Consider the following 14,343-nt stretch of genomic DNA (forward strand, 5'->3'; position numbering starts at 1 on the left):
GCTTGCGTTGATGCTGCAGTTTCTGCCTGTTGGAGCTTTCCTGTGTTCCTGTACTTCTTCAAATAGCAGGGTGAGCGGATTCGCCCTATTATATAGGTGCATTGGGCTTGTTTTGTCGTTTCTTTTCCAGCTAGAGTAGTGCCCTGTGTCGCAAAGAAATGGTCAAGTCGCATGTATGTTGGTCGCAGCAGTCTTTTTCATTTAGCAGGATTTCCAAGTCGCCTGCGCTGATGCCGTCATTTAGATGCATAATTCTCGTCGGAAAAAAGTACGAATTGTTCTCAAAATTTATTAATATTATTAGTCCGACACATTGTTGTAATGAACGAAGGCGACTGGTGTTTGACAGCTTCACCGCGATGCTTCTGGCGAATGCACGCATCTCCAAAAAACTTCCAAGCACGTGTAATTTGCAAAGTGCATCTGTAACTCAAGCGAGGTAGACTTCTGAACACCGCCGCCGCCTCCGACGGCAACGACGCGACGGCTCAGGACGCGTGCAAGCACGTGACAGTTGTCGCTGTAAGAGCTTAATTACAGGTGCGCATTGAACGGCTGCAATTCAAGTGTTGGCAACATTTTGTTTTCTTTTTTTTCGATGAAATGGCCACGTTGAGACCAAATCGAACAAGGATGGAGTAGTACCAGAAGAAAATTGAATCGAATGAAATAGCAAATAATCTTGTAATAGTTTTTGAAAAATGAATAGGTCATTTTCACCATCAATATAAGACAATCTTCACATCCTATATATATTAACTAGGTTAGCAAGTTTATCCCATTCAATTTCACATTATGGATCTGTGTTTATTAGGAGCCAAAGATAATCAAAAGGAACAAATGAGCAGTTTGTTCATATACACCGGACTCTTTGGAAAGTGCGAATGATCGCGGTTCAGGCGGCCAAATATGTCTCTGGGAGTGATGAAGCCTCCTCTTTTGCTTTACTTTACACGTTTTATACCTACTATGGGGAGCGGGGATAAAAGTTACGGTTCTTTTGCTTGAATTTCATATTTGATCACGCACAATTGATGATAAGAAGTATTCGAAAACTACTCGAAAAAAAATTGTGCTTACGAATAGTGACCATTTCGAACCGGAGAACGAACATCATTTCATTCGGTATTCTAAAGTTTCGAATATTTTTGAATACCCCTACCCAAAACACTTCTATTTCTATTTTCTATTTTCTATTTCTATTTTCTAGAAGAAAAATGGAAAATTTTTCTATTTTTTTCTTACGCTCCTAGACGTCGTGTTGCGGTGGAGACACAGCGGCGGGAATGTGAAAAAGAGAGAACAATCCCCATTTTTTGAAGTATATCAGATCTGAAGATTGTGATATGCCAAAAAGATCAGCTTTGATGCACCGAGATGGCTAACTAATAAGTTTTTCGGTATGTCCGTTGAGATAACTTGGGGCGAGGAATGTAACTAAGCCACAATCCCTTGAGGAATTATGCCAGGGAAGTTTTCTGGCTACATTTATCACTAAGTAAGGCGTCTAAATATGTCTCTATATATGAATTCAAAAAGGCGAAGTTGTCCTTAAGGGTACTAAAGTGATCATTTAAATTCGCGAATTTCTGGCTAAGTTACCAACATTGTCACAATGAGGCTAAATGAGCCATGACAATCTGTAACCATCGAAAATCCGGTGAAATTGCCGCCGGCGAGAGACGGAATTCAGTGTTGTCGGCTACTGCTGCTGGCTCAGTAGGTATGTCGATTCTCTCCAGATACCGTTATGGATAGAGTATATGTGAAGGTTATACGTGCGCCGAATGCAAGCTTCAGCAAACGCCGTCTTGGGTCACCTTGTCCGACTCACAAGCGCCCCTGCATTCGCTCAAGTCACCACGCACATAGGAACAACTCGCCACGGACATCAGGCGCCTGTGTTCTAAAGCCAGCGAGTTGCATCACAACGTTGTGTTGCAGTAGTTACCATCCCACTCTAATAGAAACGTTCCGACTGACCGCGCTGCCACAGCTGCACACAACACTTCGTACAAAAAACAACGTTCCAGAGAAAAGACGCAGCAACTGGGATATCCACAGCACTTTGCGTTCGCAGAGATTTTCCCGTTTTGATGCAAGCTTTGAGTACAGAACCCTCTGTAAAATCGATTCGCCTTTTCATTTTCACACGCCATGAATCCCCAATAGGCAAAGCCAGGCATGTCTTCCGCGCATCATACTCAACGTGGCCTGTACGAACTTAAAATTTTGTCGACAGTGGCGTAGCCAGGAAGGGTTGGGGGGAGAGCCCCATAGGGCAATCCCCCCCTTCCCCCCCTGCCCCCAGTAATATCTGTGTACCAGGGTACCTCCTCTTGATTGTCGGAGTCATGAGGGAGGCAGTGGCCGAATACTGCACCAGAGAGGCCAATCCCTGTTCTGGTGAGGGAGTGACTTTGATGAAGCTTAGTGGGCCTTCCTAGTTTGGTTGCACCTGATCTAGTATAGCCCCACTAGCTCTCGGCAATGGACCATTAGGGTTACAGAATGGATACCAAGAGAAGGGAAGCGCAGTCGAGGTCGGCAGAAAACCAGATGGGTTGATGAAGTTAGGAAATTTGCAGGCGCAAGCTGGAATACGCTAGCGCAAGACAGGGATAATTGATCGCAGGGCCTTCGGCCTGCAGTGGAACATAAAATATAGGCTGATGATGATGATGGTGATGATCACCAGGGTACCTGGCATAAAACGACGAGCGACAACACTCGCCTGCCCCCTCCACCCCTGCCCCAGTAAAGTGCGTGCCCCCTCCATCATGCCTGCCCCCCCCCCCCCCCCCCACCCCCCCGCTATACGAATTCTCGCTGCACCATTGGTGCTTTCTGGACTGCTGCCGTAAATTGCCAGAGGAACAATTTACACTTGCAGTACGATTTGAACTTAGAGGGGGGAGACAGTCTCCGCGCTTGGAGGACCACCACTTGGGTCAGTCAGTATGTTCCAAACCACCAGGATATGACGTCACACTCGAGCTACTGCGGACCGGTGCCATTTGCTGTAAACGACGAGCTCCGAGCGCGTAAGAAAGTGGGAACGAGAACCACGACTTCAACTGCTCTAGCTTCAACCTTGCCGCGCAATGACATGCGCATGCGCGGGGACCTTGCAGCGCCACCTCGAGGCGCTGACGTCGTCAATCGCGGGGGCGTTTCTATTCAGGAACCGTTACGTCGAGCCGAGCAAGCGCAGGAGGCGCCTCTGGTGGGCGTCTATTTCTGACTGGGCGTTGCGCGTATGCCTCCCTCCGTGACGAGGGGCTTTCCTCGCCCTTCCTGCTCCATTTCTTTTTTTCTTTTTTTGTTCTCCTCCAATCTTCTTCTCCTCATCATCTTCCCTCCTCTCCCTAGAGCTCGGGCCCGGGGCTGGCCGCGTCGATCCGGCGTTCCGAAATTCGCGATCCGCGCGCGGCTCGCGCCACTCCTTCAAAACAACCGCGGCGGCCGAGTTGTTTTCCAGACGACCCAGTCTGTCGTCGTCGCCGCTCGGTCGGGTCAAGGTTATGGGGGCACTCCGGCACTCGTGGCACAGTTCCCGCTGCCACGGGCGGGAATCCGCTGCGTGACTCGGCCGCTTTCGCCGGTTTAAATGCTCAGGCTCGCTGTCGGTGCTCGGGACAAGCAAAGGTTACGCGCGGAGGAGACCCCCATCGCGTCGCGCGGTGTGGTGGACCTACGGCGCTGGCCCCGGAGAAAGGGAGAGAGAGAGTCGTCCGGTGCGCCGAGTGAGTTGTGCGACTCTTCGTGGGAGTTGGAGGTGGGACTCCTCCCGTGTTGTGCCTCCCGGCTTCTGGGTGCTGCTGTGGCTTTCGAGGGAAGTGCGCGTAGCGCTCGACTGCTTGTTGATGAAGCTGGTGCGACGCCTTTCCGCGTCGGCCGAAGCTGCCGCGACGTCGTGCGCGCGCCGCAGCTCGTCGGCGCTGGAGTTCCAGCTCCGGCGACACGGGCTGCTGGACGCGACGTCCCGGTGGACGCGTCTCTCTTGGTCAGGTGAGTGTGGCGTGACCTTTACAAGGGGGGGAAGCGATGGATCGCACCAGCTTCCGGGGGAAATGCTTTCCCGCGCCCCCAGCGGGAAAAGGGGACGCCTATCAGGGAGGAGAAAAGAATGCCTCTTTGTCAGGCGAAAACCGGCTCGAGAGCTGGAACGACTGATTCGTTTACCACATTACAACAATCCGTACTCGCGGTTCGTAGGCATGCCGGCCATGTGCCGGAAGCAACAGCGCAGCCGCACGAAACCAGACCATCTGGCGTAATAGGAATTCCTCGCAGACTGAGGCGCTATACCTGTAACGCTGAAAAAAAAAATTGTTTTGCCGGCTGTTCTGGCCTTCATAGCTTCTTCGAAAAAGGGCGTTGCCTAATTTCTTCGCGGAAAATGTTGTGACACCAGTAACATCGATTCCTGAACTGGGGACGACAACATTTGGCTCTGTCCTGCGTGAAAGGGGAAAAAAAAAAGACTGCGTTGCTATTTGGCTCAGTGCGTGTTTTGGTACTCGCTGCATAATGAGCGATAACTGATGGAGTCTTATTAAGTACAAATTATAGTGCGCAAAGCCCCACGATAAATTACAGCAAAGCCTATAGCATGAAACTTCGTCCTGCAGTGTTCCCTCTTAGCTGTTGTGGGACATCGGGCACGACATATATTTGTCGATCAAGCCGACACATTTCCCAGTGCACATATCTTCTCTCGACAAGTTCAATGGATTATTTTAAAAAAGAAGGGACAGAAGGAGGTATAACTCAACCTTACCGTACTTTCCCATATTTTTGTCGCAAGTAGACGCGGCTCAATGCAAAACGCGGAAAAAGAAAAAGACAACGGCAGATTAGGTGGTTTTTGGAAAACAATTTTCTGAGCTTAATGTTACGTTACAAATCAGGGAAGGAGCTAAATGTCACCACATGCCCTCGAGGACAATAAGATTACGAAACCATCATTGATTCCATTTTCTAATTTACCTTTTTGTTGTTTTTGTTGCTTTGGTTTTTACTGAACCAATTCTTTCCCCGCAATGGGCTTGTGAAGTCGCGATCATCAATGAAAGAAAGAAAATATCGTATTATTCTGCGCAACATTACGGTGAAGCACAAATGAAAAAAAAATTAAAATACAAGTGCTCATCAAAACTGCATGTTAGAGGTAAAGCGTTGATCAGTTATGAAATATGCTGCCTTTAACTGCATGAACTGCATAACCGATTTCTTGGGAAATATGGGAGCATGCCTTTTGCAAACAGTTGACACAATTTGCAGTTTTCTTCTTCGTTCGTTTACGGTGCTGGCCGTCTCAGTTTCTCTGTCCTTCTGTATATGTGTAATATGCAAAATATGTGTTTTTGTGTTATTGCTTGATTGTTGCCCCTTATGTACTTGTTTATTTTGATATTTTCTGTTTTGAGTTCTATTTTTTATCCTGTAACTCTGAGCCGTAGTTGTGTTACCTTTTGATTTAGTTTTGATTTAGTTTTTCGCTGCGCCAGGCCTCCAGTTCTTCCTGGGCACACAAAATAATGATTGCTTCCGATCGATAGATTGTTTGATTGATTGATATTGATTGATTGAAAGATTGATTGATTGGCTACCGACGTCCAATACGTGGTGTTTGCGCCGCAACCCCCGCGTCCCCTTTCCTGGAAACGACTGCCTCGGAGTAATGGAAATCAATACAAATCAGGAATTCATATGCAAGGATTGTGTTTTCACTGAGCGCTCTGCGATTTTTTAACGCTGCAGCAGAGTTTCTAGTGTGGATAATATTCTGTATGGCATCCGAGTTTGCGACGTTCGGCTGTTGAAACAGCCATAGCCACGTAATAATGTCGAAGGCCATTCTTTTCGCTCACGGTAATGTCGCCAGCTGATGCTCGTACGAGCGCACGAGTTTATATGCACGGGAAAATCTGAGTTCCCTTAACTAACTCATAGCGTCAAAGGCGTCAATAGTGAAAAGACAACTACAGACTATGCGCCTTGGTACCAGCTTACCATGGCAACGATACGGATCAGTAGGCTCCAGGAGCAGTGGGGACGAAATGTATCGCGTATTTTTAAAGCGAAGCCTATTTCACACACCATCTTCGGACTTTTTTTGAGCGTTGCTGGGTGCTGCTGTATGGCCGAATAGGTCACGAGCAAGCAAGTACTACCATAATTGATACCACTATACTGTCCTGGCTGCACGTCTTATTTGATACAGATTTACTCAGTTATAAAACAAGTGATGCATAAATATCCTCATTGTAACAAATACACGTCATTAAGAGCGCAATTCTTTTAATGATGCAAAACTTTCTATACGTATACTTTCCTAATGCTTGGCTTTTGGTGCGTCTGCTTGGCCGATGTTTCATCGAGCAAAGTGCAGCTTGCTGCTGCACTATCTCCAACATCGGCCCGCTCTAGTGTCACAGCAAAGGGGGCCTATCCCGGAGATAGTATATTGCGCGGTCACGTTGTGCGGGTCTTCGTGTCTAGCCGTCTACAGTGGCAGAGGCGGTGATTGTGAGCTAATTCCCTGAGGCAGGAGAGAGCTCAATTTCCTGTCCTCAAAGCAGAGTTTGATCGAAGACGCTGGCATTGAAATTATGAAGTCAAGATGATCGGAGAGCAAGAGCGAAAGCGAACCAAAAGGCCTGCGGAGATTACTGGCGTTGTCCTTAATTCACGCAATCATTCCACTGCGCCTGGAGGAGGGATTTTCTGGTCTGCTATCGGAAACTCCAGCGGCAGCTTGTGCAGAGCCATTTCGTGTGCAATGCATGGAATGATGAATTTAGCGCTAAATTTCGTCGAGTTCATTTTCCGTGAGCAATCTTTAGATATTTAGATTAGAGCGATTAGCCATGTTGGCGTGGTGACTGATGAATGTTGTCGAGCACTATATCCGTATATTATCGACGTCGGTGACGATGCGCCATGGGCTAGTGAGGAAAATATAGTGCATGATAGTCGTCGAAGTAGAAAGGGTTCGATCGCTGTTACTACGCGGATGGATTTTAGTGTGCAGATTCGTATACAGCGTATTCTTTTTAATGCTGCACGCTCGGTTCTTTCAGGTCACGAACGGCATATCAATATCAGCGTGACATATAGCGTTCTCGACAGGAAAGTAGCGAGCGCAGGTTGTTAGAGAACGGTAACTCACGCAAGACAGATGACGACGACTGTTTTGAGACGAGAGAATCCCTCATATGATGTAATATATACATACATATTTTTTTATGTGTGGAGCTTCAGTCATACAGGCCTCCCTTACGACTAGCACGGCATTTTAGGCTCGAGCTTTCAGTCGTTTCCGATTGACATGCACAATAAAGGCAATCAAATGCGTTTATCTTGTACATAATCATCGTATTTATGAGTGGTTTATAGTCGTTATAACTGCATCGGAAGGAAGCTCAAAGTACACGAAGGTGGCGACATACCGCGTCGCAACGCCTGGCCATTAGAACGCACGTATTTGTTTCTCCTTGGGTATAAGTTGTAGAGAATAGCATGTCCTATATGCATGGCCGGAGCATGGCGCCTCACGTTCTTCTATAGCAGGACGTGTTGCACCGGATGCGTGCTTCGTGATAGCTCCAGCCTTAAAATCTCTCTACTAAAACCAGGAAACAGTTGCCAGAAACACGGCTCCAGTTTCCTTCCGTAGAATAATGTGCACGTTAACGGGAACCAGCTGGTGGTTAAAGTAATCTTGTGCGCTTCACTACGGCATCTCTCATAGTCTGTTTGTGTTGCTTAGTGACGTAGATGAGACTATATTAGAGGGAATAGCTTTCTTTATTGTTTTCTTATAGAAAACTATAGAATAGTTTTCGTGATTGGTTGGTGGTCGGATTCGTCAAAGAAAAAGTTCGTTCGTTCGCTGGATGGCTGACTCGTTCTTTCTTAGGACAGTAGGACAGTACATTAGGACAGTACTTCTCGAGTTAGATAATTAATTACAATTAATTAATTAAATCTCAGTAACGTTAAAAATACTGGCGGCTACTCCACTGTACTAGAAACAATACGCACTAGGTTTGCTTCGCGTAACGCCGTTAATCTTTTTTTAAATCGTGCTGCGTGATAGCTCGGACACCCTGTATAGTTATGTTTGCTCAGGCGCGATAAAGCTACGCACTAGATTAGGTTTATGCTGTTGGAATTAATCATTTGGAACTCTCTTCGATCTTACTAAAAAAAAGAAGGAACGAAGAAAACTTGGGATCCTCTGCAGGAAAAACAAAGCCAATCTTTTTTTTTTTTTTTCTTAAGTAGCAGTACAAATACTCTAGAAGCGGCTGCCCCGGAGAGGTTCAGGGATTTAGTTTGATTAATTGATCAAATAATTCTCTTGTGTATGCTATAACATTTTGAGTGCATTATTTAGGTACATTGTGTTGACATTCTGCCAATTCTTTCCTTTCAAGTGTTCAAGCATTTGTCAAACTTACGTCGAACATATGTCCAGCCTTCCTTATCTTGACGTTGTTGCTGTTTCTCGGGACTCGTTGATAAGCGTGCACAGTATATCACTAGTTTAAGCATTCATTAGGTACATGTGTCTGCAGTGTTTATCTTATGTGCGATTACATGCAGGGTCCTTATTTTCACTTATTTTATTTCACCGCGTGTGTGTGCGTTCTGCCCTGCCTCGCCGTCGTATGAAGTCAGACCATTGAGGGCTTTCAAGCCGTCTCTTTGCGGCTTTTTCCTCACAATCCTCCATTGTCCAATTGCAAAAATTGATTGATTGATTGATCGATTGATTGATTGATTGATTGATTGATTGATTGATTGACTGATCATCGTAACAAGTCAAAGTTATCTTTGACATCGAAGCTTTCCTTTTGAGGAGCCCGTACGCATAACATTGTTCGCTTTGAGCTACATTGAAGTGGGCGTCAACTTTCTGCTTTACCCCCCGTGGTTGCTCAGTGGCTATGGCGATGCGATGCTGTACTTGAGGTCCCCGGTTCGATGCCGGCCATCGCAGGTTAATTTGCAGTTTTTTTTTTCTTGAAAAACAGGGATGTAGCATTGTCGAGTGTTACATCAAATAATCCAGAACATAAAATGCGATCTTGCCGCAAATTTTGAACAAGAACGGAGCAAAGATACTTGCCGAATCATTTTGTACGTAATTCTTAGAGAGAAAAAAGGCGTAACTGCGTAAAGAAAAACAGCGACAAAACAGCTGGGGTTAGTATTTTTAACGAATACAATATCCAATGAAGCATAGATAATACAATTACAATGGCCATTTGCTAAAGCTTTTTGGTATAATACCAAGTATAAATCAACTGCATAAAATATACAAAAAAAATCATTACATCGGGCCTCACAGCGATAGCAGCATAAGTCGGCGACCGAGCAAGCCGGGCCGAGTGCCAAAACATTCCGGTGTCCTGCCCCCACGTGACCGCCTTCTGCGTCAACAAGTCCCGACACAGTCACCTCCGGGAAGCGAAGCCGAAACTTTCTGCAAAAAATGCTATTAAATGAAATTGTTTAGGGCACTCTGATGCTGGCCACAACTTATTTTTCTCGGATTTAGAGGTCAACGACATTCGTTTAACGCAACTAAATGAGCAGTCAAAAATATAATGTCAGTAGTTCTTTACAAGAAAGAGGGAAAGGAGGCGGTTAGGAGAGGTTTGTGCTCATTTTCTACGTGCTCGCACTGTTTGATATACTTCGTGAATGACATCAGCTGTTCGAAATGCTCCCGATAAGCTTCTTTACACAGGCGCACGTTCTGTCTGCACTCAGTTTGACGGCTGAATGCATGAGTCACCTAACGTTACAAAAAGCCCTGGCGTTGACATGCAATATAGGTTTCGCCACTCAACTAAGTACTGTGTTGCAGCACGCCGTCATGCCGCTATCAGAGTTGCGTAATTTGTACTCCTAATGGCGAACTCCTAGAATTATTACGTAGGTTAACGCAATATTTGTACCCTATACCACGTGGGCAGCAAGCGAGGACATGGCTTAAAAACGACTGTTCCGCAGACAATTCTTTCAGGTTCGCGATAAAAACAAACAATAAAAAATGCCGAAAAAAAAACGCTTTTTCTTTGCTCGCAAAATTTCGTTTTCTTCTCTTTCTTTCTTTTTTTTTACCATTCACATCCTCACTAGCAACCCCAACCTCGCTTGTCTCTCTCTTGCGTCTGCACCTGAACTACGCTGTACCTGAACTACACTGTACCTGAACTGCACTGTACCTAAACTACGCTGTACCTGAACTACATTGTACCTGAACTGCACTGTACCCAAACTACACTGTACCTGAACGAAGGAGCAACGAGGTGAACACGTGGTTTTTTTCCGCGTAGTGTGCTTACGTACTTCATCTCTCTCTCTCTCTTTTCTTTGTTTGGAAAAGCAGCCACGAGATGAGCATTTGTTGCACGTGCCGTCGAGTTATGGCGATGCTCTGCGGCCGTGGTAGGACGGACACGTGCGCGGGTTGTTTGTCTCGCCCGAGCTTTCAGATGGCGAGAGCCACATAACCTTCTCCGGACGACACGTGTTACGGCCGAGGCAGCACTTGCGATCGGGCGCGCAGAATATTCACCGAAGACGACTTTGATGTCGCCGGTTGGTTTGCCGCTGATGTCTGCGAACGCTCCGCATAAACGAGAATATTTTTCGCGGTGACTGTAAATAATCGAGAGCTATAAAAAATCTAAATCTCGTGGTAATGGCATTTTTCTGGTTTTTTTTTATTGATGCAGACGTAAAATAAATTTAGCACCCTTTTAATGATGGTGGCTACCCCTTTTCATGTAATAGTAACGCTAGAAATATTGTAGACAAAGAGACAGGGTGTCTCTGCTGCCCCCGGGCGCGGCTTAGACCCAGGCCATCAATTTGCAGGATATTCATTAAAGTTCTCTCACACACAAAGTAACGTCTTAGGCTCGAGAAATCTAACGTAGAGTTAGCTAAAGAATGTAATCGAGATACGCAATATACAGTCCTATAGACACACTGGAATATGCCGAGACAAAAGGCGAGCACAAGATGCGCCACATGTACTGCCGAGTTCCAATACATACGCGTATACTGATTATACAAGAGACTGCAATACGGTTCAGGATGAACACACATTTGAGGAAAATGCACAAATGACGTAATGCACGCGCGAGGACAGTATACAGTCGAAAGCGTTTTTCACCACACAGGACGTAGAAAGGTGAGCACGTCACAAATATTAGATAACAAACGCACATGAATACTAATGGTGGAGGCGGGTTGCGCTTACGCAATTACCCGATGCGGCATGTATAGTTTGCGTTTAGTATCCCTTTGTCTTGACAATATGTTCAAGTTCGTTCAATGCTTTTTGACTGTACTGTTTTCGATGGCCTAGAGCCGAGCAGTTTTACGAGTGAAATAGCTCGATGCGGATCGGTTTTGTGTAGTTGATGTTCTAGTTGTCGCCCTTGTGGCAACTAGAACAAGAACTTAGATTTGTTGATTTATAATCTTGGGCAATCTAAGACTATAGATGGCGAACGACGTTCCCACAGGAGCAAGCCGGGAACGGCGCATGTCTTAAGCGGTACACGAAATGTATGGTGTACTCTATACCAAGTCGCAGTCGATGAACTACTGTTTCGGTTATTCTTGAACGGTCTAGATCCACGTGGTAGTTAGGATGAGAGTTCATTTCATAAAGGAATGATTCCTTAGCATCCTTTTTTTGTAAACCTGGTTGGACATACACATTCCTTTTTTTGTACTATTAATATTATTCGCGTATCCGTTGCTGATATCGAAATAAAGTTAATTTCTGAATATTCTTGGGACAATTTCGTCAGTCGGTTCGCTAATTATTTGCCTGCCATTACAGCATGTCCCAGCACCCACTGCAATACCACTTCATGATTTTCATTGTAGTTTTTTTTTCTTCTTTGGGTAACCAAGGTGAGACCCTTTAGCATCGCTGACGATATGCTTGCGTGTGGTTGGCTTTCATCAGTACTTTATAGACATTCAAAAACCTATAAGTAGTTTGTACAAATCACCCACTTTTCTGGGGCCTCGTTTATTTTGATGAAATCTGTGACTTGGACATTTGCCACTGATTCTGTTCTTGTTGACGGCGACGTGCGTCCTGGACGACAAGCGTACTGCTCATGTAAAGTTGGTATCATATAAGCTGTTCTCACGCGTTCTGGTTGACAGAATCTTTCGTGTAAACGTAAACACAGTACTCACACTTGTCAAATATAGTTGATGTAGTGCCACTTGTATTGCTGGGAATCTCGAAACGTAGCTTTTCACATGAAGACATTCGATTGATGTTTGTAACTTCGGTATCTGAGAATGTCTTGGAGGGTATTAGAGGTCTGATCGTTAAAAAAAGCGATCGTGGAAGTTGTAATTTATACTCGTGGAGTATGGCGTGAATCTGTGCACCCGTGTGGTCTTCTATCAGTGAGAAATGGGCGGGCAGAATGCTTACTATGCAGAATGCAGAATTTTCCGGAGGACTACACCCGTTGGTTAACGAAATACAAACGCGCTAACTTATTGCTGAACTGCCTGCATCACACAGGGCGCCGGCCGTTTATTCGGCGCCCCTTTCGTTCGTTTGTTACTGCATGTGTCTCGCGACCAATCCCCAATATCAATTGTTTAATGTATCAAGCAATAACACATGTTTTCAGTCTGTTACTGCAAAATGTGGGTTCCCCAGCTTCTGTTACAGTGAGGCGATTAGATGTAGTTCGTGGGACTCATAGGGATATACTTCTAGCCTGGAACCCGCCGTGGTTGCTCAGTGGCTATGGTGTTGGGCTGCTGAGCACGAGGTCGCGGGATCGAATCCCGGCCACGGCGGCCGCATTTCGATGGGGGCGAAATGCGAAAACACCCGTGTACTTAGATATAGGTGCACGTTAAAGAACCCCAGGTGGTCCAATTTCCGGAGTCCCCCCCCTACGGCGTGCCGCATAATCAGATCGTGGTTTGGCACGTAAAACCCCACAATTTTTTTTCTAGCCTGTAACAGCTTGAATTGGTGAAGGGAAGTCGCAGACCAATTGTGCAGAACAGTTGTGGAGCAGGCGATCCTCTGGCGAGGAAATTATCCGTGTATGCGCAGTTGCAGGTTGCAGGCAGCGACGTTGTGACGTATACAAGCTGCTCTAATTCATCTAACAAACTTTATGATACGTATTTTCTCGGCACGTGTGTTGATAGTGGTTCATCGAAGGGGTGCTGTTTGTTCTCGTTCATTTTTTAATTAGGGTTCTGGCAACATATGTATATGAGTTAATGTGATTGCAATACAGCGTCAGTTGCGAGTCAGCGTATGTCCGTGTGTTTCTTCTGTGCGTCCGTGTTCATTTTGCTGGGTTTTTCATCATGAACGTAAACGAACTTGCCCAACTTTCAGCCTTGTTTCAGTTGGTACTCAAGCATGTTTTTATTTATTTATTTTATTTATTTACAAATACTGCTGTCTCTATTTCGAGACATAGCAGGAGTGGGTACAAGATTTTAGTACAAACAAACGAACAAACACTAAGATTATACAAACAAACTAACAGGCGATAAGGTTAGGTAATTGCTCAATGAACTCTGCAAAAGGCAATGCGCGTAGTGAACCATCCAAGTTGTTCCATATTTCAATTGTGTGCGGAAAAAAAGAAAATTTAAAACAGTCAATGTGTCCTGAAAGGAACAATGTTTAGTGCATGGCTATGACGGGTTGCGCGTACGCTAGGAGATTTAAAAGAGAAGGGAGCCTGAATACCGGATGACGTGCGAATAATCTTGTGAAGCAAGATGATTCTTTCACGTGTGCGCCTATGTTTCAAAGTCTGCAATGATAAGATGCGAGCATGTGATGAAGGTGAAAAGTCTCGATCATAACGACCACAGATGAATCTGATTGCCTTTTTCTGAACTGATTCCAAAAGGTCAATGTCAGAAGCATAGTGAGGGGACCAAACAGTTGACGCGTATTCCAGCATCGGGCGAACTAGCGATTTGTAGGCAGTTAGTTTACATTCCTTTGTTGCATGTTTTAAGGTTCGTTTAAGGTAACCGAGTTTCCTAAGTGCTTTTCCAGAGATGTGATTAATGTGAGCATGCCATTTTAAGTTATGTGAAAAGATCACACCCAGGTATTTGAAGTCATTAACGTGGGACAAGTGACTACCATTAGCATTGTAAGAGAAATGTAGCGGTTTCTTTTTGTTACCAAAGGTCATTGCAACTGTTTTAGTGAAGTTAATTTTCATTTGCCAAGTGTTACTCCATTCGCAGAACAATGAAAAAACATTGTTTAATTCCTGTTGATCA

General features: G+C 45.3%; 1 protein-coding gene across 2 annotated transcripts in view; it reads left to right on the forward strand.

The window, feature by feature from the left end:
• The first annotated feature begins 3,574 nt into the window (after positions 1 to 3,574).
• Positions 3,575 to 14,343, forward strand: part of LOC119461572 (sulfate anion transporter 1) — a 220,616-nt gene continuing 209,847 nt past the window's right edge. Inside the window, exon 1 of one of the 2 annotated variants that reach the window (XM_049673224.1) lies at positions 3,575 to 4,011. In XM_049673224.1, the coding sequence (XP_049529181.1) occupies positions 3,867 to 4,011 (145 nt within the window). In that variant the 5' untranslated portion in view covers positions 3,575 to 3,866. The remainder of the gene's footprint in view (positions 4,012 to 14,343) is intronic. The other variant, XM_037722921.2, reaches the window with a different exon arrangement.

The sequence above is a fragment of the Dermacentor silvarum genome, chromosome 8 (genome assembly GCF_013339745.2).
Source record: "Dermacentor silvarum isolate Dsil-2018 chromosome 8, BIME_Dsil_1.4, whole genome shotgun sequence".
Lineage (NCBI taxonomy): Eukaryota > Metazoa > Arthropoda > Arachnida > Ixodida > Ixodidae > Dermacentor > Dermacentor silvarum.